The sequence below is a fragment of the Seriola aureovittata genome, chromosome 3 (assembly GCF_021018895.1).
Source record: "Seriola aureovittata isolate HTS-2021-v1 ecotype China chromosome 3, ASM2101889v1, whole genome shotgun sequence".
NCBI lineage: Eukaryota > Metazoa > Chordata > Actinopteri > Carangiformes > Carangidae > Seriola > Seriola aureovittata.
The window spans coordinates 10,330,850-10,356,202 of NC_079366.1; the positions used below are offsets into that span (position 1 = coordinate 10,330,850).

A 25,353-nucleotide genomic window follows, 5' to 3' on the forward strand; every position below is an offset into this window, starting at 1 on the left:
AATCCAATAAAGGTTGGAAAGTAGAAAGATATTGATGAAAAAAGCTATAAGGATGGAGAAGCCAGACAAAACACTAAGAGTCCTCAAGAGTTCAAATAAAAACATACAGAATTTCAGGTAAACACTTGTCGAAACCAAATGCTGCAACGTTGGATGGTGTGTCCAGGTGGGCCATGCTGGGGGTATAAAGATCATGACTGGGTCTGGGTGGTTAATTAATTAAGTAGTTAATTAACAATACTTCTATCTACCTCTATACATCTGGGTGAAAAAAACAATAACAATTCTGCTGCACAATAAAAAGGTAGTACTGTGTTTCTTAATCTAGTCCAATCCTTGGTTTTTTTTTGTATAACACAAGAAAAATGTGAACATATCATATCATAACACCATCCTTTCGACCTGTTGTTTAACAAACGAACGTTTGGGGGCAGCAGCATAATGCGATGAAGCGGGTAGTCTGCCAGAAATAAATACGGCGAAGAAGTCGGTGACGCATTTCCGCTTACAGCCCAGCCGCCTCGCAGTGATGTCGATGATTTTGGAGAAGAAAAGAACCAAACTTTAACTGACACACTTAAAGACAGGCAACTTGAAAGCGTGTGGAACAATCCGGGAACACAGAGACAGTACTTTGTTCACGTAATAGAAAAGCTAATTATTTTCCTAGGTTGAGGTGCCTCAGAAGATAACGTTACCGCTATGGCCAAGGTACAAGTATTAAATGTTGCTGTACTGGACAACCCGAGCCCATTTGGAAATCCGTTTCAGTTTGAAATAACGTTTGAATGCATGGAGGATTTGCCTGAAGGTGGGTATCGTCTACAACTGCGTATACCAGTTAACTTACTATATGTGAGCTGATGTTAGCTGTTGAATACGAGCTACCATTGGGCATTCTGCTTTTGTGGTAACTTAAATTCTGTGGGTAGATAGGGTTCAGCGTGAGTAATTGATAAACACGTTGTTTTGTTCGATGACACAGATATTTGCTGTAGTTTGGGCGAGTTAGTGACATTTCATTTGACAAGTTGTTGAAAATTGGCGCTGGCGCGTTTGTGCCCAGCGCCCCGCCTCCTGCATGCAGTGATTGGCTCAGAGACGTTCCTCGGAGTTATTTCCGGGAGGCTGATTGGTTTATCACCTTATGTTACTGTAGCAACAGACAAGCTGAACAAGTTGCCGCGAATCGCGCGGTGAGACAACAGGGACGCAGTAGCAGTGAATGGAAAAAGATATAGAGAGTACAGCATTAAACATACGAACAGGCACGAATATAGTAAATACTTAATCAGAATAAGGAAATGTATGAACAAATGTACAGTTCTACGACCAGTAGTCAACCAAAGGAAAGAAAAGAAGAATAAGAAATCAAAATAAATTGCCTTGGGCTAAATGTAAGGTGCATGTTAAACAAAAATATAATGCAAGCAAACGTTATATGTCTTAATTGCTTTTGTATTTTTACTGTAATGGTTGATGTATATTTTCTCATTTCTATGATGAAAGCAGAAAAAAATTGTTAATTATTAAAAAAGTTACTTTTATGGATCTGAAATTTTGCAAAATAATACATAGTCCCATTTAAGGGAAAGATTATTACAAGCTTAGGACATAATAACATTTAGTTCCTTCCAAAGATTTCTGGAAAATGTGCAGGCCCAAAATAGATGTGTGAAAGTATCTGAGTTTGAGTTTTGCAAAAAATACAACTGGGGTTTATTGTTTTTACAAATCTTGTCAGGCACTGACTCATAGGAAACTGTCTGTGAAATAATTTAAAGGGAACCTCTTTTACTTTATTAATCAGGAATCTATATGGCAGCATTCAAACCACTTTCCAACAAACACTTTCTAAAATTTTCTCCAATGAAAAATTAAACATGGTGTAGAGCCCACATGTTGTTGGAATAAAGCACAAATTTCTATTGCTATTTTTATTTTACTAATGAGATACAGCAAAACAGGTTTTGCCAACTGGAGTGTCAGCTACATTCAACAATGAATACTACACAGAGGAATAATTTTTAACGAGCAAATTTAATATTAAACTCTTCATATTTCAGTAGACCTCCTTGTCGGCTATCCTTGTTGAAGAACTGACCCACCAAGAGTATTTTATTATCATACCAGTTTTATAAAAACAAAGATTTATATAGGCATATATTTATTGTTCCAAGTGAAAAAAATTTCAGGGGAAAAAATGCTCACGAGAGAAGTCACTGGGATTTTTTTAACATTATAATTACAAACGAGAACAAAATTTAAAACCACCAAGTTTTGAAAATATGTCACACTGTCTTTGACAAGAATGCCACAAATAGATACCATTGAACAATCTTTGACAGTTAGAAGTTCACATTTATTGACATTATGATAAAGCCCTGAAGCTTTGGAGAAGGATTGAATTAAATCAAGAGCATAAGATCCCTGACTAGTGTCTCCCAGAAAAATAATAGTGCCATCTGATAGTTTCCAAAAATCAATCAAGAGATATAGATATATTCCTTACAAAACTGAGCAATATCCTTTTAAGAGTTTGCCACTCCTCACTGATGTCCTGTATGTGTGCTGTCAGACCTAGAGTGGAAGATCATCTATGTCGGTTCGGCCGAGAGTGAGGAATACGACCAGGTCCTAGACTCGGTTCTAGTTGGCCCGGTACCGGCTGGCAGGCACATGTTTGTGTTTCAGGTGAGTAGGTTGTAGTCACATGTTACCTCTGATCCTGTTTCTAAGTAGATTTCTGTTTTTAAAAAAAAAAGACATGTGCATAAATGTATTTGATATCCTGGGTTTGGTTATTTAGTGTGCTCGGGGCTGCATTAATGGCATGTTTACTGTTGTTTGCTTAGATGAGATTTCTTCCACTTTGTGTTCCTAACTGTGCTCTCAGGCAGATGCTCCCAACACAGGGCTGATTCCAGAAAGTGATGCGGTAGGAGTGACAGTGGTCCTCATAACTTGCACCTACCGTGGACAGGAGTTCATTCGCATAGGTTACTATGTCAACAATGAATACACAGACCCTGAACTACGGGAAAACCCACCACTCAAACCAGACTATGCTCAGGTAAAACAAAAACAGACACACACACTCAATAGATAACATTCATTTCTATCATGGATAGTGTAGTGTATGGAAACTGTTCACAATAATCTGTATATACTAGACTGGATCACAAAACAGATCTCAGTGTTTCATTGTATAATTTAAAAAAATAAATCAGCAATGTCCAAGCTGCAGAAAGTATAAACATATGGTACAGTACATCGGCCATGCTCGTGAAAAGGATCTATTAAAATATATACTGTTTTCTGCTGCCCTCTGGTGGTGTGTACGGAAGTTGCAGGCAAGAGTAGGTTCAAGAAAAGAGTACAACATGACCTGTTTGAATTAAAAAATGTTCTTTTCTTTACCTGCTGCAACAGCGTGATTGGTATTGTTTTTACTGTGTGTCTGTGTGTGTGCGGGTCAGTGAAACTTTACAGTTGTGTAGTTGATTAAAATGAAGACAGAGTTCGACGTTGGGTGTGGTTTGACCCATGAGTACTGAGTATTCATGTAATAAATTAGTAATGGTTAGTACTCATGTAATAATGTAGTAATGACTACTGAGTACTCATTGCAAAATGGTTTTGTAGTTGTTTTCTCATTACTCTAAGTGAAGTAGCAGTTCAGGTGTTTTTAGGTGCATTTTCATCATTTTAATACTGTGTCAGCAAACTCCAAGTGATTTATGAATCCATAGTAATGATGTTTCCTAGTAACACTAGAATTAGATTTCATCTTTCCTGTCTCACCCTATTTACACAGTCTTCATTTAGCAGCAATACATGGCTGGCTGGCTGTGTTTTCGGTCTCACCCTCCAGAAAGTCAGGATCAAATTCTCCAGCAAAAAACTGACCTGAGTTTGTCTCATGATGCCCCATGTAATAAACTGTAAAACGAAACACCCTCTCCACTTTGTAAGCTACTCCACTTGCCTCGACCAGACAATATATTTTCTTGTCTTTTTTTTTTTTAATTCTTAATCAGTTTGTTTGGAAATTACACATTGTTAACAGAGTCTGCATTACAAGGGGGTGTAGAGTTTGAAAAATGCAAGTGTACACCAGGCAGGAAGGTTCTGATAAAACTGTTGTATTAAGGGATCTTAATATAAGATAATAAGAAAATATAAGATTTTTTTTTTTTTTTTTTTTTTTTTTACAGAATTTTGATATTTCACACATTGCTTTTATCCCATCAGCTCCAGAGGAATATTTTAGCTTCCAACCCCCGTGTCACCCGCTTCCATATCAACTGGGAGGGCTTGGCGGATAAAATGGAGGACAGCGAGAACGTTGACCCGTCCCCCAACATCAGCGGCATGCTCCCTCCATCCTGTATACCAGGAAAGATGCCATCTCTTGGACTGATGCCAGACAACTCCATGGACTGCATGTAAGAATAATCAGATTAACATAATGGACATGAAACCCTTCTTCTCTGTACACTCACCCACATCGCAAACACACATTTGGACAAGGAGGCCATGGATGTCTCTGTGTAACATGTGGACATTAACAAGAAGCACGGACATGGCAGCAAGGACACTCTTTTTATATGACATACACGAATGGGATGGATCTGGAATATTTGAAGTGTTTTTCTTTCTTCTGCTCTCTCTCTTTCAACACACGGAGATCAACACAACCAGCATTGCCTTATTTTACCGTATCGCTGTCTTAGATTATAATGAAGTTGAGCCAAGAGAGAAATTTTGAGTCATCAGGGTGAGGCTATCTTAAGACAAGACTGCCATGTCCTCAGCCCTGAGACTTGCAAGTCATACTCATACACCAATGTTGATTTATTCGGTACCCTTTCTGTGCTGTTCATTTTGTCCTCTTGAGCACAGATCCAAGCAATGGGCAGTACTCTGTATATCAGAATAGGTGTAGCACTAGCTGCTTATAGTAAAGCAGTGCATTGTTCTGAAGGTTCGTGTCATCTGATGTAAATTAGCAGCATCTGGAATAAACAAATCTTGGGTTTAGAATATGGGCAATCTTCAGGGGCATGTTGCAAAAGGCAGCTTTACTTGCAGTTAGCTGGATAGCTTTTGCAGTGTACAATGTTGTACTTGCAGGTTTTACCCTTGTGTTGTCCGGATAAGTAAGTAAACCTGCTGCTTTGAACAGGCCCCAGTTCAGAACACGTTTTCTAAAATGTTACATAAGATGTCTGTCTGTAATTAAGCACAAAACATGGATGTTAAGGAGATATATGGATGCTATATTGCAGTCAAGTTGGTTTGATAATTTAGGCTTACTGTTAATAATGTTTACCAAGTGCTTATTTTGTCTTCAGGATAAAAAGACCTATTTTCTTTTTGTACTTACTATATATTCTCTGCCTCAGTATCTGTTACAACAGTGATGGGTTAATAAAGTTTGTTTTGTGGACTTTGTGCTGCTTTCCTTAAACGGCTGCTTTCCATCTTGACTAGTGAGAAAAGAAGCACGGCAACACCAACAAGACTCAGCGTGTCTGTGTGTGTCTGTCTGTGTGTGTCTGTATGCGTGCATCGACCCACTCTTTCCCCTCCCCTCCCTGCCTCCTTTCTTTTTTCCAATTTCATTCATAAAATGCAGCAGCATCACGCCACCATTTTCACTCTAGCCTCATGTTGCTGGGCAACTGCAGCACAAAAGGGAGGGGAACTGTCTGCTCACCCATTTTATCTCTTAGTTGAAGGGACTAACTCCTCCATCCATCCATCTGTTACTTCTGTCTGCTTCTCACATGTCTACACTGCTTAGCAAGACTCTGGATGGGTAGACCCAGAGGCAAGGTAATAGTGCTGGAGTCTGGGGCTTACAAAATATGCAACTAAATCCATGTGCAGTACCACCTGCTTTGTAATAGCTACCTAAAGTAGTAATCAAATGATAAGTCGATCAAAAGTGAGTTAATCAAACAATTGTAATTGTGAAACATTTGCGTGTTCCAGCTTCTCAAATGTTAAGATTTACTCTTCTTCCCTGTCTTGTATCACCCTGAATATCTTTTGGTAAGTCTCTGGGAAATTGAGATGGGATATGTTATCACAATTTAAAGACTATATGATAATGAAAACAATTTAGGTACAGCCTAAGATTGTAGTTTTGAAAAATGCGTGCCAAGAAATGAAACGACTAACCTGACAGTTATCCAGAGCTCAGGCCAGCACTTATAAACATTGCTCAAAGCTTCTATAATAATTTTTAGAACAGACTGAAGTAACTTAATATCTAACAGTGACAAGTGTGGCTTTTACATGAGTAGTTGGGGCCCTTTTACATAATAATGCAGGTAGCTGCGGAGCCCTATTATGATGGTGTCAGACCCTGCAGTAGCTGTGAGGATCTCATGTGTAGCATGGGTGTTTGTTCTTTCCATTTTAAATTCATTTTTACCAATTCAAACTCAAATTATTATTGAAATTAGATATTCAGATGCAAATCTATGTGAAATTGTGCCTTTTGAGGTTCTGAATAATAAAGGGTCCTTGGGCATCTGCTGCACTCGGCCCATAGGTAATCTGACTATAAAAGGTCGTTGGTATATACACACACACACACACAGAGTCAGGTAGACAGACAATATGTGGCTGTCCGTGTTTTCATCCAGCAACGATTGTAAATTGATTTGTATTTTATTTCATGTGAGTGATTCATTTCCCACCCAGATAACTCTTTCCTGCATCCACGGCTGTCTGCGATCTGTTTAGAAGTCCTGCCAGCCAGACCGCGCCGCGCGTGCGTTAAATTCTGACCAACATTTCTAAAAATAGCTCGCGGTTGACGTCACTTAGCCAAACGTGTATCAGTCGCTTGGCGGCGATTGGGGGGGGGGTGAAAGAGCGGAGGGAGGGAGGGAGGTTTTTTTTTTCTCCTTTTTGGAAATGGGGGGGCGCATTCCTGTCAACCGCCACTGACAGCCAATAGACATCCTCGCATTCACCGAGATTCCCACGGTTCGGCCGCTCCAAACCAATGGAGGAGAGAAAACGGAGAAAGTGGGCGCGTACGTTGTCGGGAGGAAAATAATCGGTGACGTTCCACTCGCTTGTTTTTTGCAGGGCGGCGGGACGCTGCCGTTGTTGATGGATTGCGAAGGGCCAATCAGAGCGCTCCGTGGCACTTTGCTGTAGAGAAGTGACCAATCCGTATCTTGGCCTTAACTGTCAATCAACCCCGGTTCTGGTGAGTAGGTGGGACGTTCGCTCGGCTGTAGTTCCGTCATCTCGCTCGTGTCCGAGGCTACGGGGGGCCAATGTTGATTTGGGCGATTTTCCGTCGTTGTCGGACCCCGCCGATGTTTGATTTTTAAAGGCTGGGTTCGCTAACGAAAAGTGGCAGGGATTCGATTGAGAATATTGCATCCCCGCCCTCGGTATAGCTGTTTTTTGGGCTGGGGGAGAGGTGGGGAGCCGGGGGGCCTCGCTCGGCGGGGGCTGCAAGGAGGGACAGGAGAAGACTGGATCCTCCGTGTTCAGGCCAACTGCGCCGAGCTCGGCCTGACAGTCCAGCGGAGCCCCAGCGACCGAGATACCACAACGACAGCACCCCGATGTTTTAAGCTCGATATCGGTCGCCGGTTGTTGGTAATCGTGGAGTGAGTGAGCCCACTGCACTACCCGGTCTCGCCGTGGCACCGCGTCAGCAGCTGTCAGGTTATTAAAGATCAAGAGCTCGGAGTTAGCGCTTGGTACAGCTGGATTTAGGAAATACCGTTCAGACCTAATCGAGCTTAGACCGGCTTGAGAAGGCTGCAGGGCGGCCAAAAAGCCACAGATCGCCCGTTGACAAGTTGTCATCATGGGCAACGCGCCCACGGCCAGGAAGGGCAACGAGATGGAAAGTGGTGGGTACCGTCGCCAGTACGCATTACTCCTGGGCAACACCTGCTCTGTTACAGCCTCATGACATGATGTGAGACGACGTGATACAACAGGCTGTGTTAGCTTCACACAACAAGCCATACACTGTTAATTAGAGGCCTATTCCTGTCTTCCAGTTCATTAAGATCCACTCGTACGTTCATGACATATCTTTGCTGCAAACGAATTAACTTGTACCATGGAAGCTCCCAAGAACCTAAATTATATATATTTAAATTCGGGAGCATTATATATACATATATTAACGAAGTTTAGGAGTATTGCTCAGTTTCGGACATTTTTATTTGATTTATATGTATGCTATGGCAGGATGAAGCAGGATGTAGTGCTCTTTCCTAGCCTGAATCACTATGAGCTGCAAAACAGCCAACAGCAATGTCCTTTGGAAAGAGATGCTGCTGAAAATGTGTGTGGGTGATCTGAAACTAATCCTAATCGGGGGCTATTTTGTCATGTGGACCCATAAAGGTCTGCAGGTCTGGCTGAACTAGCCTAAGTGTGTATACTGTACTGTTAATTCAAGGGTGATGGTGGTGGTGGTGGGGGTGGGGGAGTGTTACTGTTCAGTATGGAGACCAGTGGACTGGTGTAGCCTATTTATTATAATTGCGTAGAAGCTCTTTTATTATTACCAATCGCATATGTAATACAGACTGCTTTTGGTAATTTCTAGCTGTGTTTGGTCATAAAGTGTGCATGTGTCTTTCAAATCAAGTATTGGTTGGCAGGGCTGAGTGACATACACATGCTTCAAGTATGTGTGTGTTTGGTGCAGCAGTGTCTTGCTGTCTTATTAACCAGTTATTATTATCAACAACAACCATACCGCTTAAAAAAGAGACTGATAGGGATTGATAAAATCAGTGTATGAGATATGGTTTAAGAAGCTCTGAGTATATGATGCAGTATACCAGTGTTCTACACTTTTTTCACCCATGTTTTCCCAGGGATTTAAATCATTGACCCATTGGAGGGGGAAAAAAAAATCTAAAATATGAAGTCTCAAGTCAGACCTCTCCTAACCCTGATGATGTAATCAGGGTTATTTTCTCACTATAGGAAGCTGCCTCCAGAACCTCAGCAGACATTATACAGCTGGTTTTACATGGTTAATAGTTCTCTAAAATCAGTGAAGTGTTCCTCTAAGATTACTCTGCATGCAGTGTGTAAAGAATCAGCACAGTAAGTGATATGAAGGCTCAATCTGCCTTCAAAAGTCTCCATTGGGCCTGACTTACTGCAGAGCATATGTTTTACAAACTTTGACATGCCAGTTTCTCTTCTTATTTTTGGAATCTGAGTAGTTAATTTTAAAATCATCTGGACACAGCAAAGTTTAATCCAGAGAAATATTACCAGGGAAGTCCTAGTACTAAGGTGCATACATGTAACCACCTGTATTTGAAACCAGCTTGAAACCTTCTTGCATAACATCCCTGTCTTACTCTCAATTATTGCACTTTCTGTGTGTTGTGTATCTATTCAAGGCCAGACATTATCATTTAATATAACAATATAATTATCATTATTTTAACTCAGCTATATATCCTAAAAAAACACTGGCTAGCTACAATTGATTTCAGAAAACAGGAGATCTCATTCATATTTGATGCTATGCTAAATCTATCCTGATTAAGATATTTTACACAAAGCTTATATAAAAAAAGGTTTCTTATAACTATTCTATAACATTGAAGAGGTTGCTGCTTCAGAGCAGTAAATAATAATAGTGCACTGTTATTTATTTTCTGGTTTCTTTCCTCTGTACACGCATGCACACACACATCTCTAAAGCTTTTCTTCTGTAAATTTGGTGTTTTTGTTTTCCACAGTCAAGGAGTTCCTTGCTAAAGCCAAAGAGGACTTCCTCAAGAAGTGGGAGAATCCTGCACAGGTTAGTGTGCGCATGTATGCGTGTTCATATAACATGACATAAATGTTACATATAGTGTCTGTAATTTAATCAGCTTTTTGTATGTATTAGAAATGCATACAAACCTTTTAGCTTTTCAATCAAATTATGTGTGAGCAAAGATATATAGTTTATGTGTGGGATGCTGTCTTCATTTCCTCTTGCATTTTAAAAATGCCCCCCATCACTAGTGGAATTTCACTTGTTTTTGTATTTCTTTAACTCCCTAATGGTATGTTTATTTCTGTTCCACCCTACCACTTCAGGTAAATATCTGCCATTTCCCTGGATAATTTAAATATATTTGGATGATGATATAAAGAAAAAAAAAGTAAAACATGTGGGCAGATGGTTTACTTTTATTCACTGAATTAAATTGAAATCTTATTGTGATGATATGATCATTTTAGTTTAGTGTTTCACAAACTCCTGTTGCCCAAGCAGTTGATTTCAAGCACATCATAATTAAAAGCTAACAAAATTGGTTATTTAATATTTTCATTCACGTGTTTGAAGGGTTGTGTCATGTATAAGACGTAACATGACTTTCCACATGATAATTATCAACACAATTTTTTCCATCAATCTTCTCGTATCATAATGTGATTAATAAGTATACATTTAAGAAAAAAGTTGTTTTTATTAATGATGCTGCATGATAATCAGATGTATCATCCAGCCGTTAAATTTAAATGAAAAAATTGGATGTTCTGTGTGCTTACAAAGCTTTCCGACATTTTAAAATAGAATATTAAATAGACACAGGATCTGTATCAATATTCTTTATGTTATACAGAGTATATACAGTATATAACATTTTCTCTCTATATATAAACATTGTAGACACTTGATTTGAACATCAAGTATGAATCTATTAAGCATTCCTTGATTCTGATTGGCCAACCTGTGTGCACTATTTTCATATCAATACATGGCTCTGATGCAGCAACCTCTTCACTGTTGTAGAATAGTTCAAAGAAACCTTTTTTATATAAGCTTTGTGGATATAATCTCAATCAGGATAGATTTAACAGACCAAGCAGAGCATCAAATAAGAATGAAATCAATATTCTGTACAGTATATGCACAATATGCACATATATGGATTGCAAACTCTCAACATATTATCATATGTATACAGTATATGTCTCTTTTACTAGATTACATGCATATGCTGGACACATGTACCGACACATTTGCTCACATCTACATATATACAAAACATACATACAGCAAAACAATAACTAGAATTACTCGTGGTTGTATGCCTTCACCAACCAGCCAAGATGTAGGAAATATGGTCACAGTCTCCCCTTTCTGAGTTACAGCACTGTATAATGGCCAGAGGTGTTTTTGCAGAACATTGTGATGTCACAGTCAAGTTGACCTTTGACCATTTGGATATAAATGTCATCACTTCATTTATCCTATTAGACAGTTGAGTTTAAATGTGTTGTAATAAGCATATGAATTAGTGAGGTATGGCCGAAAACATGTTTTGTGAGGTCACAGTGACCTTGACCTTTGACCTTTAACCACCAAAATCCTTCTAATCAGTTCATCCTTGAGTCCAAGTTAATGTTTGTGCCAGAAATTCCCTCTGGGTGTTCCTGATATATTGCATTCGTAAAGAACATGAGGTCACTGTGACCTTGAACTTTGACCTTTTCCCACCAAAATCGAATCACTTTATCTTTGAGTCCAAGTGGACATTTGTGCCAAATTTGAAGAAGTTCCGCCAAGGCCTTACTCAGATATCGCGTCCATGAGAACGGGACGGAGGGATGTACGTACGGACAGACAACTCAAAAACATAACGCCTCCGGTCCTGGCTGTCGCTGGTGTGGAGGCATAAAAAATAACTTCCCACATCACAACCCCCAGCATCCCATTTTCACAAAAATCAACTAACCCTTTTTGTTTTGTCTGTTCAGAACACTGCTTGCCTGGAGCAGTTTGAGAGGTTGAAAACCCTGGGCACGGGCTCATTTGGCCGTGTTATGCTGGTGAGGCACAGAGAAACGGGACAGCATTATGCCATGAAGATCCTCAACAAGCAGAAGGTTAGTCTGGGTCAGGGGTCACAGTGGGATGGAGGGTGTTTAGATGTGTTTCTCATTTAAGGATACTCAGTTATTGTTCCTACAGGATGGCCATAGAAAACACGTATATGTCATTGATGTGAAAATTGTACTCACACGGCCTGACACATTTATGGAAATTGAGAAAAGGTCTGGAGCTCGTTGTGCATGCTAGCTCAGAGACAGAGACACAACACATCCAGGTGCAAGCCTTTTTTCCCCCATTGAACCTCTTTGAACCCGCTTTGTGCTGAAGCAGGCCTCGTCCAGAGTGTCAGAGCTGAGGTTGTCTTTAGGCAGATCATATCACAAGCAGAGTAACTTTGGTACTCAGTTTTAGTTTTTTTTTATTTACGTTTCTGCCCTTGCTTGTGCCCCTGTATGACATAATATTTATCGATAAAAATCCTGCCTGTTGGCTAATTGGCTAATCTTGTTATAGTAATACATGAAAGATCAGGATTGTTAATCACATCGATCAAAAATTTTACAATGAATTCTGTAAAATTCATTGGATGCAGGTCCAATGATGTAGACACTAAATTGACTGTACATGTCAATGTTGTGTGCTGTTGACTGTCTACCTACATGTTCGGGTGACTTCATCTGCTTTTAGAAGCATATTTAGAAAGCTGTAAAGCCACATGGAAAGTCCTTTATATTCATATTCATATTCATATACTCTGCACCTCTTGGAACAGTTTTCTCTTACAGGACACAGTCTCGCTGTCTGCTGGGTGAGAGCGGCTGATGTGAATTATCCTTTTTGATACCACCCACTCAGACTGTGTACTGTATTTCTTACTCAGAATATATCCAACCTGTTCCAGCAACTTATCCAATTTGCTTTGCTCTGCGCCAAAGTTACTTTACAAGACCAACCAGTCTCACAGGAAGAGAGCCTTTCAATATTTAGGACATATTAGAAATATCTGTCAAGTATCTGAGCCAAGTACCAAAGACATACAGCTCATATATCAAGTTACCTTTGAAGCAGTAGTGTGCTAATTAAATAGTACCAGGTGAACATACGCAGAACAAAAGCTGACCTGAAACACCCATCATCTTGTTGGTGGGAAAAGTACTGTATTTCAGAAAATGTTTTTACGAAACATAACTATAATTACTCACATTATTATATCTAGAATCTAGAATCAATGTTCTCAGAGATGCTGTACAAATATGTGTGTAAGCCTTACAAAAGAGCAGTAACAGAAATAGCTCTTTGATTAAGTTTATCAGACAGTTCAGTGGAAAGACAGAAGCTGTTTGGTCTGATCCCCCAATCCAAGAAGTATTAACACAGTGACATTTTTCTGTTTTACATAATAATAAAATTAATAGTATGCAGGACAAATTTACATAATGTACTCAAGTCTAATAAATAGTAACTTTGTAGCTCTGCCTTAGCACACTGTGTCAATATGTTTTTTTTTTTTCAATATTTACTGTATCTATGTTTTGATTGAAACTGAAAACAAAAGTTTTATGTCTTTATTTAGAGAAGTCAGGTCAGGGGCTGACGACTGTTATTATACATTTGCCAGCTTGTTAATGCACATGTTAAAAAGAGCTAAGACTATGCTGCTCTGATGAAACAATAGTTTTCTTTTTGTTACGGCATGATTTACTGTCGTGATTTATTCATTTATTTTGCAAGATACAATATTGTCACTCTCTCTCTCTTTTTCCTCTCTCTGCCTTTCAGGTGGTGAAGCTCAAGCAGATAGAGCACACTCTGAATGAGAAGAGGATTCTTCAGGCTGTTAGCTTTCCTTTCCTGGTGCGGTTAGAGTACTCGTTCAAGGTATGCAGAATTTTAGATTTTGTGTGTGAGTGTGTGTGGTTTGATGATGAGTGACTGGCTAAATTTCCCCCATCCACCCATCAACTTCCAAACTAACTCTACGTGTTTCTCTTATTTGTTTCTGAAGGTGGCCCTTTGAAAAGATAAACATTGTACCTGGCACACCCAGTTGTCTCATAGCAAGTGAGCAGTTAAGCATCTGCCTATCATGAATGAGCAGAAATGCATACTGCTTGGCTGTCATTCAGCAAATCAAGTGCCACAAACAGCTGTTGACTAATGATATTGCTCATGAACTGTCCACCATGATATTATGTCATGTCTTAATCTGCATTTGCTGTAATTCATCTGAGCTGTCCCTAGTGCGCTGCGTTTTTCTTTAAAAAATAAAACAAAATAAGACATTATTGTGTCAAGTTAGAACAATTAGACTCACTAATCATCACACCTAGTTTAAAGAAAAACATAAAAAAAATAAAATAAAAATTAACGTTGAAAAACACAGGAAAAAACTCTAAAAATGCCCAGATTCTTGCCATCTGCACATACTGTACCTTCCAGAGTGCAGTGTAACACCGTGGAGGATGAAGGAGAGAGAGCACTGGTTAGTCAAAGAGCTGGCTGCGTCTGGAAACGACACTGATCAGAGCGAACCAAAACAATGAGCTGAAAGACGCTGAAACGCTCTGTATTGTTGACAGGAACTGCAGAGTCAGTTGATAATTATCTTTAGGTTTGTCACAATGAGCAACACCTTTCACATTTACACATTCACCATTCACACACACCACTCGCTCCCCTCTTGATATGAACATATTCATTAGTGAAACATTCGGCTTATCTAAAATGTGAACTATGTGGTCACTACTGGTCAGCTTATCATTTCAGACCACTCCCAAGTCTTCACAGCATTCTCTGTTATCAACACACAACAGGCCGATTGTTTGTTTTATAAAAGTCTACTGCTGTCTCTTTAGTCTTGTTAACGTTTAACTCTAGGTATTTCCTGTCACAAAGATCTGTCAATTTAGTGATTGCATCCTTATAATAACTTCCATCATCATTGCCCATTAATCCTATTAAGGGTAAGTCATCAGCAAGCACAGAGTGAAGCGAGCGTGGTCTGCCACATGCACAGTTAAATGAAGCACAAAAACATTTGTCTTCTTCAGCATTTTACTCTCACAGTCCTTCTTTGTCAGTGACTGTTTGTACCCGTACAGACTAACTTAGCTGTTGGCTATATTCCAATTAAAGCCTTATTCTAGTTAAGCTGTTTAGATGCACCGGGGTTGCCCTGGGATTGAATATCCTTGTTGCCTCAAATAAACCTATTAACAGAATATTCCTGTCCATGGTGTCCCGTCCAGCACACAGGTGGAAGAGTCAACAACAAACACATATTAACTGAGCTTGAGAAGTGGGCTAGGAGTGAAATCCTTCTTGATAATATAAAGCTAGTGTTATGTAGCTTTATTAAAGGGTCTAAAGACAATATGATTTGCAAAACAAGTTTTGGAAATAGAACAAGCCCAAATAAGTGTTTAATAGAAGCAGTCACACACCTCGTCATCAGGGATTTTATATGGTAATAACTTCACTTAGTAAAAGTCAGTGGATTCTTTTACATCGGCCCACTAAATATCATTTCCATGCTGTCCAGTTGCCAATCCCCGGTGTGTGTGGGTGTGTCAGGAGTGAGTTAATGCATGTGTGTGTATATGTGAGTGAGTGTAACTAACATGTCCTCTGTCTTCCCCAGGACAACACTAACCTCTACATGGTGATGGAATATGTACCAGGTGGAGAGATGTTCTCCCATCTACGGAGAATTGGCAGATTTAGGTTAGTGCCTGTATGCAGCATCGAGTTTACAGCACAGAGGCATTTTCTAGGCACATACAGAAGTAACCTGGGGAACTGTGTTCTCTCAAATTAGCTCTGTTCTCCTCTATTCTATTCTCTTGTGTTCTACTGTATTCTGTTCAGCTCTGTTCTCTTCAGGTCTGTTTTAGCTGTACTTTGTTTTATTCAGCCTTGTTCTTCTCTCTTCCGGTCTGTACTGTACTCTGTGTGTGTGTGTGTGTGTGTGTGTGTGTGTGTGTGTGTGTGTGTGTGTGTGTGTGTGTGTGTGTGTGTGTGTGTGTGTGTGTGTGTGTGTGTGCGTGCGTGTGTGCGTGTGTGTGTGCGTGTGTGTGCGTGTGTGTGCATGCGTGTGTGTGCGTGTGTGTGCGTGTGTGTGTCTGTGTAGTGAGCCACACGCTCGGTTCTACGCTGCTCAGATTGTTCTGACCTTTGAATACCTGCACGCTTTGGACCTGATCTACAGAGACCTGAAACCTGAAAACCTGCTCATAGACCAACAGGGCTACATCCAGGTAAATAACAAAATAACACCTCATGCACAGATATCAGGAATTTCTTCTACTCAAAAAGTTGGCTCACTATCATTTATTTCTTTGTACATACATCCCTGCATGTACCTACATGAATATCTTCTCAAGGCAGTGGGAGTGTGCATGTGATGCTAAACAACGCTAGCCATTCTCAGGCCACCTTCATGCAAACCATCTCACCGCTAATTCTGTAATCGAACCTTATTTGTTGATGTAACAGGTACCAGACTAGTTATAAATTTGGCCACTATGTTCAACTGGGAGGAAAGTTATCCAGATACTTCTATATTATACTGTATATGGTAAGGTACATTAGGTGGAGGGCAGTTGTTTTCTTTCTCTCTCTCTCTCACTCTTTCTCTCTGAATGAGGGTAAACAAAAATCATGTGACCGCTTTCTGGTTAAAAGTTTTCACTTTTCCGACCGCTCATCAACATTGGATAATTATTATTACTGATGACCATTATCAAGGGCAAAGTCAGATATGGCTGGCAGTAGCATGGCCGCAGCAGCGGTATGGACACGCACACTACAAGCCTTAGCGGTTCAGGTAGCCATCGCACACAGGTGAGGTGATGCAAGAAGTGCGTCAACTCATTCCTGCTTGTTATATTATTGCTGGTCAAGTCGACTGTTCAGGCTAAAAGGGCACCCAGGGCACTGGCAAATGACCTGGTGCCCCTGACAAGCTGTCCGCCACTGATCGTCTCTATGACTGTTGAGAGATCCCCCCCCCCCCCCCCCCCCCCCGAATTCCCCATGATTTAGCTTGTCCAAAACACTGACGCAGCATTTGAAAGGTCGGCAGAGGTTTTAACTTCAATGCTGATGCTGCTGGATTTTGTATTTATTAGATCTGCAGCTACCAATGATGATTAGCATTAATTAGCATTTATTGATTAATTGTTTGGTTTATGACCGAAATTATAACTTCCTACAACCCTAGGTGATGCCATCAAACGTCTTGCAGCCAACAGAGGACCTAATACCTGCTAATTCTCACATTTGAGAACCTGGAATCATCAAAGCTTCTACTTCTTTGCTTGAAAGGACATAATTGATAATAGATTACAAAAAAAAAATTGCCAACTAACAACAACTAACTAATAAGTTGAATAACTAATTGATTAGTTGGCTAATTGCGGCAGCTGTAATATTCATTGGACAAGTAATCACAGTCTGATATACTGTAGCTAACATTAGCCATATAAGCTAGCAAGCTAATGTTTGTTTTGATACTACACTATCTTACAGGCAGCGCCTCTACTCTTTGTGCATTGACTTTGAAGGTGTTTATGATTTCATACAGGGTTATAATACACAGATGAAACTTTTAATGTGAGGTGTGCTAAGTATAGGATTTGCTGTTGGCATGATCTGAGTGGCACCATCTAACCTGAGTCAGCTTGCACCGGTTGGAGACTTAACAAGTGTGTCATGTAGAAACTCAAAGTAAGGTATGAAATGCAATATTAGGTATGAAATATTGTTACCATAGCTATGATATGCTGTCACAAGTATTATCTTTGGAGAACTTTATCAGTTACACACCATATATGCACAAGTGCAACTATGGCCGTGGTGTGTGTTGTATTCACTGAATGCTGAGCTTGCACTTTGGTGCTGTTGTCTAGCACAGATTCTGCTGCCCTCTTGTGGTGAACAGTGACATGACAACTGGTGAGAAGATGCTCGCTCTCCTCCCTGTGAGAGTATGTCTTTTGAGAGTATGTCTGCTTATTTACCTTGTGCTCATTCTCTTACTCACCTTCTCCTTGTCATTGCTCTTTGATTTGCTTTTCCAGGTGACAGATTTTGGCTTTGCCAAACGTGTAAAGGGCCGGACCTGGACACTGTGTGGCACCCCAGAATATCTGGCCCCAGAGATTATTCTCAGCAAGGTGAGCCGCTGTTGTTCCCCTTTTACCTTTGTGTGAAAGGTCAACTGTGTCCTTTCAAAACGAGGCATTCTGCATTCGAACAAAAAATGACATCAAGTTGCTGCACAAACTTTACTCATTTCAATTCTTTTTTATGGTTGTTAATTTGACTTGGAAGAAATGTAACACATGGAAGCTGCTTATATGTCATAACTTGATTCAGAACTTCAAATTGGTGTTTTTTATCCTACTACTCTCAAACAACTCTGGGCTTGTGGGTTCAAGGAGCATTCGCTAAAGGATACACAACTCAGATGCTCCTCAATATAAGAAGTAAACAGTAAAACTAGCATGTCTCTATGTAAATTTCATTAACGCAGCCAATTACATGTTGTTGTCAACTTCTCAGAAAGTAATGTAAATTATTCACAAAGTTTGACCAGTAATATTACATAATATTATAAAAGCATTTCAACTAATGTATTACTGCCTGTGACATGCCATATAATAGCAAACCAGATCTCTTAACAGCAGTATGCACAATATTTACAAAACAACAAACAAGTCATACATGTTTTATAAAATCCTATCTTGATTACCTGTCTATAACTCTGTCTTCTCTCCACCCCTCTCCTGCGTCATCCACCAGGGATATAACAAAGCGGTCGACTGGTGGGCGCTGGGCGTACTCGTCTATGAGATGGCAGCAGGATACCCACCTTTCTTTGCTGACCAGCCCATTCAGATCTATGAAAAGATCGTATCAGGGAAGGTGAGTTTGACTCTGGTTACCACTCACTAATGTCATTCCTGCTGCCTCTCTCTGCTTGTACACTGACTCTTCGAACTTTTTTTTCATCATGTAACACTAAAAAGAATTGGAACAAACAACCACATTTGAGTCAATATCAGTTGTATTTTCCTATTTCAGTTCAGCTTTAGTTTCGAAAAAGGGTTTGGCTATAGTTTAATTTTTCTCTTGAGTATCATCACTTCACATCTTACTGGTGTAGCCTCTGAATGAAAATTGCAGGTGGGGTACAGCTTTAAAAGTTTAATCAAAACAATCCATAAATGACTGTGTGGTAAGTGACTGTACTAAAGCAACCTGTTTTTTCATAGCCTGTCCATTCATAACCCCCAAAATTCAAAAACACACAGTATCCTTGTATGCGTCCTAGCCAGGTGCATCTCGTTCTCTTCTTTTTACTCACGCTTTTATTTAAGGACACGTTTTTTAATGATGTCATTGCATGTTGGGGTTACACACACATGTATACATCCATGCACACACACTCAGGCACAAACATAATTGCACACACTGGCGCACAAACAAACGACAAACCTTCCTTCTTTGTGTTAAAGGTAACCATTTGTGTTCTTTGCCATGGACTGTGATTGTTATAACAAAGTCTGCTTTTTTCCTGTTGAGTTTTTGCTTTTCATTGCTGCGCTCTTTTATAAGATATGGTACATGTCACATTTCTTTTTCTAATCTTTTTATATACATTTCTCATGACAGTGACATATTAGTCTATGGTAGAACATAACTCTCTCCCATACAGTATCTGTGCAGTGAGTAATAGTCAACACTTATCATACACTGAAGGATTTAAACCTGTAACCCACAAGTTCTTCCTTTTCATGTTTTAGCCACAACTTAAGTGATAAACAGTGATTGCTAGTTTGTTTTACTGCACTTTCTACAGATCATCATCATATGTCAGAACTGTAAAACACTTGAGTTCCGGTGTGCCAAAGGATTTTATCTGGGAAATACTCGCTGACGGCTGTTACGAAGGGAAAATATTCAAGGTCCCATATTTTATACTTTCCCAGTGTTTTATTTTACGTTTTGATGTCCATAAGAAGATTTAGTGGTTTAAGTTCCAAAACCCATCTAAGTGTACTTTTACATCTTCTCTCTCACTCTCCTCTCTGGAGCTCTGCAAGAACAGGGTGTTTTGAGTTGAAGCCTCTCTTCTAATAGGCTGACTGTTTTGTAAGTGACGCATGGCCAGGCCAACCACAGGTAACAGTTTGTAGCCTATTACTGAAGCTTGGTAAAACCCACCGGTGTAAATGCAAATGGCGATGGTCAGTCAGCGCTGACATGGGCCGAACAGAGCAATGATATATTGGTCTCCTGATGTCCAATGATTGTGCAGCATTTCCTTGACATTTTCCACGTCTACAGTATCCGGGATTCTTCTGAACATGATATCTCTTGAACACCGCAAGGGAATCCCTTCAAATTTGGCCCTAATCTTCACTCGGACTCAAGGATGAAGTGATTACATTTTGGAGGGTAAAGATCAAAGGTCAAGGTCACAGTGACCTCACAAAACATGTTTTTTTGCCTCTTGAATGTGATATCTCAGGAATGTCTTCAGAGAATTCCTACAGATATGGCACAAACTTTCACTTGTACTCAAAGATGATCAGATTAGATTTTGTTGGTCAAGGTCACAGTCACCTGATGTTCTTGTGAGCACTATCAAAAATGCCTGGAGGGAATTTTATTCCATCTGGCACAAACATTCAGTTGGACTCATGGATGGACTGATTAGACTTTGGTGCTCGAAGGTCAAAGGTCAAGGCCATTGTCACCTCATTAAACCCGTTTTTGGCCTTGTGAACGTGATATCTCAGTAATGTCTAATGACAGGTCCGGATGGCTGTATAGTTATGACATCACAAAACTAAGGAAGTCCTGACGGCTCGTTTTAAGGCACGGTTTCTGAATATGGGCTGTGTGCATTTCTCTGTGGATTTTGATACTTTCATTGTATTTCTATAGAACCTACACATGCTTTACTGTATAATCAAAAAACACATAGAAATCTCACTTTCTACAATGGGACCTTGAAAGGTTGTATGACGCGGCTTTCAATTAGATCATTGTCGTGTTGTATCAATTAGCAATAGAGAGTATCAAAACAGGTTGTTTTTTTATTTTTATGTTTGAAAAAGGTTTTTCAGCATGCATGCTTTTTTACCAACATTGTTAATCTAAAGCTGTTTCCCTTCTCTCCTTGTCTTCTGTCTCAGGTGCGATTCCCATCTCACTTCAGCTCTGACCTGAAGGACCTCCTGAGGAACCTGCTGCAGGTGAGAACAAATATCTCGGCCATTTTGATGAAGAGGTTTTACATGTTTTTTTTCTGTGTTCTGAATTCATTATAATGTAAAATGAAGGAAAATGTACTGGTGTTACCCTCAGGTTGATCTCACAAAACGTTATGGGAACCTCAAGAATGGGGTCAACGACATCAAGGGACACAAGTGGTTTGCAACCACTGACTGGATCGCCATCTATCAGAAAAAAGTATGTGTGTATACTTTTTGTGTAGTTTAAATGTGTGGGTACGCCTCTGTTACGTTCGCTTCTCAACTGGTGTTTTTAATTGTGTTTAGGTGGAAGCTCCTTTTGTCCCCAAGTTCAAAGGACCAGGCGACACCAGCAACTTCGACGACTACGAGGAGGAGGAGATTCGTGTCTCCTTCACTGAGAAATGTGCCAAGGAGTTTGCTGAGTTCTAGAGATAGAAAGCGACAGAGGAAGAAAGAAGGAAGTAGGGAGAGTCAGAGGTAGGCTGGTCAAGTGGGAGACGCAAGGAGAGAGTACTGTCTCCTGTCCAATCACAAGCACCAGCTACAAAAAGAGGAAAATGGGATAGAGAAGGGAAAAAGAGCAAGGAGACTGATAACCAGCAGTGTTGCCTTTTCTGTTGCGTTTTTGTTGTATTTTATTTATTATTCTGTCTTATTTATGGATCCCTTTATAATGAAGGTGTGCTTCAGATTCATGGGTGTTGGGAAGCCCACTTATTTAGAGTTGCCTCTACACATTTTCAACCAAGATTTTCCCTTCTCTTTTTTTGTTTCTTTCATCTTTTATTCACTTTTGCACCACGACTTAGAGAAATCAGTCAGTCTGTTCTAACCTACAGCAGTCTGGAAGTCATTACATGAAGCCCAGTTGAGGTCTCGGTCTGCACAAAGGTTTCTTAAATTTAAACTGATATCTTGCAACTTGCTTTTTCCCTTTTGAGCAAGAGGAGCATTTCAGTGAAAATCTAAAGGAATCACACAGACGTATGCACTTTCAGCTTAAATTACTTTTATGTTTTGCAATTTTGTCTTAATTTTTCCTTAACTATTTAAACCTTGACCGTCTCATATCATAGACAACATACTTTTTAAGTCTCTGGCACGATGAGCCAAAAGAAAAACAAAACGATGGATTGTGTGCTCAAACTAATTTCATTCAGAGACAGATGACACTTAAGGGGAAGAAGTCAATTAAGTTTACTGTGTAACTCCATCTATTCTTCTTATCATTGTTAGCATAGCCAGGCTTTGTGCATATCTACAGCACTCAATTTTTAAATGTTATTAGATACTAGTGGCTCCAATGATGTCATGTCACGCTAACAAACAAGGAAATAATGATAAGGGAACAGAAATATCTCAGTTTTAATGGTGTTGTTAAGGAACACCATAACATAATGGTATCTCAGGTTTGAACATATCACTAAATAGGCATTTTATCGATGTAAAGCATTAGAATCAGCAGGTAAAGAAGGTGTGTGACACAGTTGCTTATGATATACAGTAGATTTGGGAATTTAAAGTTCTGGTTAATTAAGAGGAACATAAGATAGAGTTTTGGTTAGCGTCTTCCACAGGTTTCCCCTTCCAGAAGATTTGGTTTTGCTAACTTTGACAACTCTGTTTGGTCTTAAAAGCACTTGCTGTCTCTGCTCAGAGCTCACTCACTAGTCAAGTTGATTGTGCATGTCGAATCAACCAGTTGGCCCTTTTCAACTCCAAATGAAGGAGACCATCTGAGGCAGACTACCTCAAACTGCTTCTGGCTGGTGGTCACCAGAGCTCTTTGACCAGTCAGTGGTGGCGGTCTGAATAGTGTGCTTTGGCTTCATGGTCTTCTATAGAAACCTGTTTATGTTCATCTCCCCAGCACCCAGCCCTCGCCTCTTATCACATGCAAAGTTTGACCACACTCCATGTGACAGTCTTACATGTTACAGCAACTCTATTTCCATTTCTTTGTTTAAAACATCCACAGTTTGAGTTTTATTTAGTTTTTCATATGGTGGTGATGATGTAAAGATGATTGGTACTCCACTGAACAAGTTAGGAAAAGGCAGAGCACCTGGAGCTGAAGAGAGCTAGTGCTGAGAGGAGACAAAAATGTTCTTAGTGCACAGTATACATCTTGTCTATTTAAAGTACATGACACTTAGCACTTAAGGTGTTCAGTGTCTCCTTAGCTCCTGAGCTATGACGACAGAGTACTTAAGCAGTGCCCAAAATGGTGGTCATTGTGACACTAGTGTCTGTTTCAAACATTAAAATGCCTTCTTTATAGATGTATTTTAATGTGCCACCATAATGAAGATATTCTAATTTGGTTCATACCGGCACCTCTGATTTTCTCTCATCGTTTTAAACTCTGGATATTTTTGAATCACATGAGTCTTTCCTGTCCAAAATAGTTCAGATACAGGAAACTATGAGAAGCCTTTTCTCACAATTACACATTTGTTATGTGTAGTTATATGTGTGTATCATTTGTCATATGAAATGAGATTTAAAATGACCTAACGTGAAGCAATTTGCAGGGTAAATAATCTGTTCCAGATTTTTTTTTTGGTCAGTGTAGCTCAATGTCTATGGCCGGATTAATCTGCTATTTGGGCCCCAGGCCCATATTAAAACACCATCCCTCCCACTATCTGTATATTGTGTACAGTAATGCAGTGTTGGAATATTATATGGCCCCAGGTTTACTGTGTGGTGAGTGATTTAAACAGATACTAATTTAGGAATATGCACCATGGAAGGACAGTATCATCTGAATTGATAAAGATCTTAAAAGGCCACTCCAGTAATTTCAAATTGCACTTCCATAAACTGCATCATTTGCAGCTGAGGCCAAAATATCCTGACTTTTAGCCCTTTGTAAGGGCCAAGCTCTAAAAATTCTGGACCGTACGTCTCCCACAATGCAACTCCGTACCGTCTTTCACCCACTTTGTTTTGAAGCCTGTGTTAATGCGGACTTTCTATTCAAAATGTGTAGACTCCAAGCCCGGGCTGAGACACTTAATGTCACTTTTTTATTTACAATTGTTTATTTGACAAGGACAGTGCTCATTGATCAATACAAACACAAATGTAAATGAGCCAAAGTTAGCCTAGAGGGCTAGTTGTCATCTGTTGTCCCTGGCCAGATGTTAAAAAGCCACACTAAAAATAGATCTAATGTTTCTCAAAATTGATACACACAACATAGTAAGTATGCTCAGAATAGTACAATACACACACACCAACAAATAATGCCATAGTGTAACACAAAGCTTGAAAATCACATAATGAAGCAGGATCCACCTTATAATGTCAGGTGATTCTTAAATGTGGCATATTCCCAATCAAAGTTACAATTAAGCAAATTACCACACACCAGTTGCCACAGTGAACCTGGGGAAATTGAACAAGACATCCAATTTGTGACCAAAGGGTCCATCCACTTCCCAGTATTACCCTCCCTCCTTTTTCATATTCATTGCTCAGTGACTGAGCACCGATTCCACCTCTCTCCTCATACAGAGGTGAAGCAGCTGAAAGAACTCGTTACTAACCAATCTGAAGTTAAAACCATAAGCCACAGGGTGGCCACATGCCTATGTAGTCATTGGCAGGCTTGGTTGTAATGGTCTAATTTACAAACTGCTTTATTATTATTATTATTATTATTATGATTATGATTAATATTGATATTATTATTATGTCATTGTAAACCACTTGTTGAGACTTCACATTCGCTGTATTTCCTCCATGTCAAGTTTAATGTTGACTATATCATCATGGACAAAATGTTTGAAGTTATAATACAATATTATTATATATTATTATTGTTTTTGCAGTGACACAACTTCCTCTCGATGCAGGCACAATGCTGGTTCATACTGTCGCACTTTTTAGGGAAATGAGACCCCAATGTAAAACATGTTAAACCCCGCCACACACACACACACGCAAACACACACACACACACACACACACAAAAACACACACACACACAAACACACACACACACACACACACGCACACACACACACACACACACACACACACACACTGCAAAGGGAAGCGTCTAAAGTCACGGGAACAGTGACATAAAAACACGAAGTGTAATATTTTGCAACATGAGTATCATTCCAATAAAGTTTTACTGGTAAAATTCTACTGGAGCTGTGTGTACTTCCTGGGTGTGTTGTTATTTGCTGGTTCGGCAGCCGCAAGTTTGAGAAAAGT

At 39.7% G+C, this 25,353-nt stretch overlaps 2 protein-coding genes across 2 annotated transcripts; both read left to right on the forward strand.

The window, feature by feature from the left end:
• The first annotated feature begins 493 nt into the window (after window positions 1-493).
• On the forward strand, window positions 494-5,452 carry asf1bb (anti-silencing function 1Bb histone chaperone). Its single transcript, XM_056366979.1, has 4 exons — window positions 494-811; window positions 2,579-2,694; window positions 2,897-3,073; window positions 4,255-5,452. The coding sequence occupies exons 1-4, from the start codon at window positions 703-705 to the stop codon at window positions 4,450-4,452; spliced, it is 600 nt and encodes a 199-aa protein (XP_056222954.1). The 5' UTR covers window positions 494-702; the 3' UTR covers window positions 4,453-5,452.
• A 2,029-nt stretch (window positions 5,453-7,481) lies between these two features.
• On the forward strand, window positions 7,482-25,284 carry prkacab (protein kinase, cAMP-dependent, catalytic, alpha, genome duplicate b). The gene is made up of 11 exons (XM_056372067.1): window positions 7,482-7,895; window positions 9,765-9,826; window positions 11,779-11,907; window positions 13,634-13,732; window positions 15,495-15,577; window positions 15,984-16,110; window positions 17,935-18,030; window positions 18,659-18,781; window positions 21,061-21,120; window positions 21,233-21,337; window positions 21,427-25,284. The coding sequence occupies exons 1-11, from the start codon at window positions 7,850-7,852 to the stop codon at window positions 21,550-21,552; spliced, it is 1,056 nt and encodes a 351-aa protein (XP_056228042.1). The 5' UTR covers window positions 7,482-7,849; the 3' UTR covers window positions 21,553-25,284.
• Window positions 25,285-25,353: the final 69 nt, after the last annotated feature.

Excerpts from the sequence above, each read along its gene's own strand:
- asf1bb (XM_056366979.1), top strand. The coding sequence starts at position 703 with ATGGCCAAGGTACAAGTATTAAATGTTGCTGTACTGGACAACCCGAGC. Across the intron at positions 812-2,578 it reads CATGGAGGATTTGCCTGAAG|ACCTAGAGTGGAAGATCATC; the intron begins GTGGGTATCGTC and ends GTGTGCTGTCAG. Across the intron at positions 3,074-4,254 it reads TCAAACCAGACTATGCTCAG|CTCCAGAGGAATATTTTAGC; the intron begins GTAAAACAAAAA and ends TTATCCCATCAG.
- prkacab (XM_056372067.1), top strand. The coding sequence starts at position 7,850 with ATGGGCAACGCGCCCACGGCCAGGAAGGGCAACGAGATGGAAAGTG. Across the intron at positions 11,908-13,633 it reads AGATCCTCAACAAGCAGAAG|GTGGTGAAGCTCAAGCAGAT; the intron begins GTTAGTCTGGGT and ends TCTGCCTTTCAG. Across the intron at positions 18,782-21,060 it reads AAAAGATCGTATCAGGGAAG|GTGCGATTCCCATCTCACTT; the intron begins GTGAGTTTGACT and ends CTTCTGTCTCAG.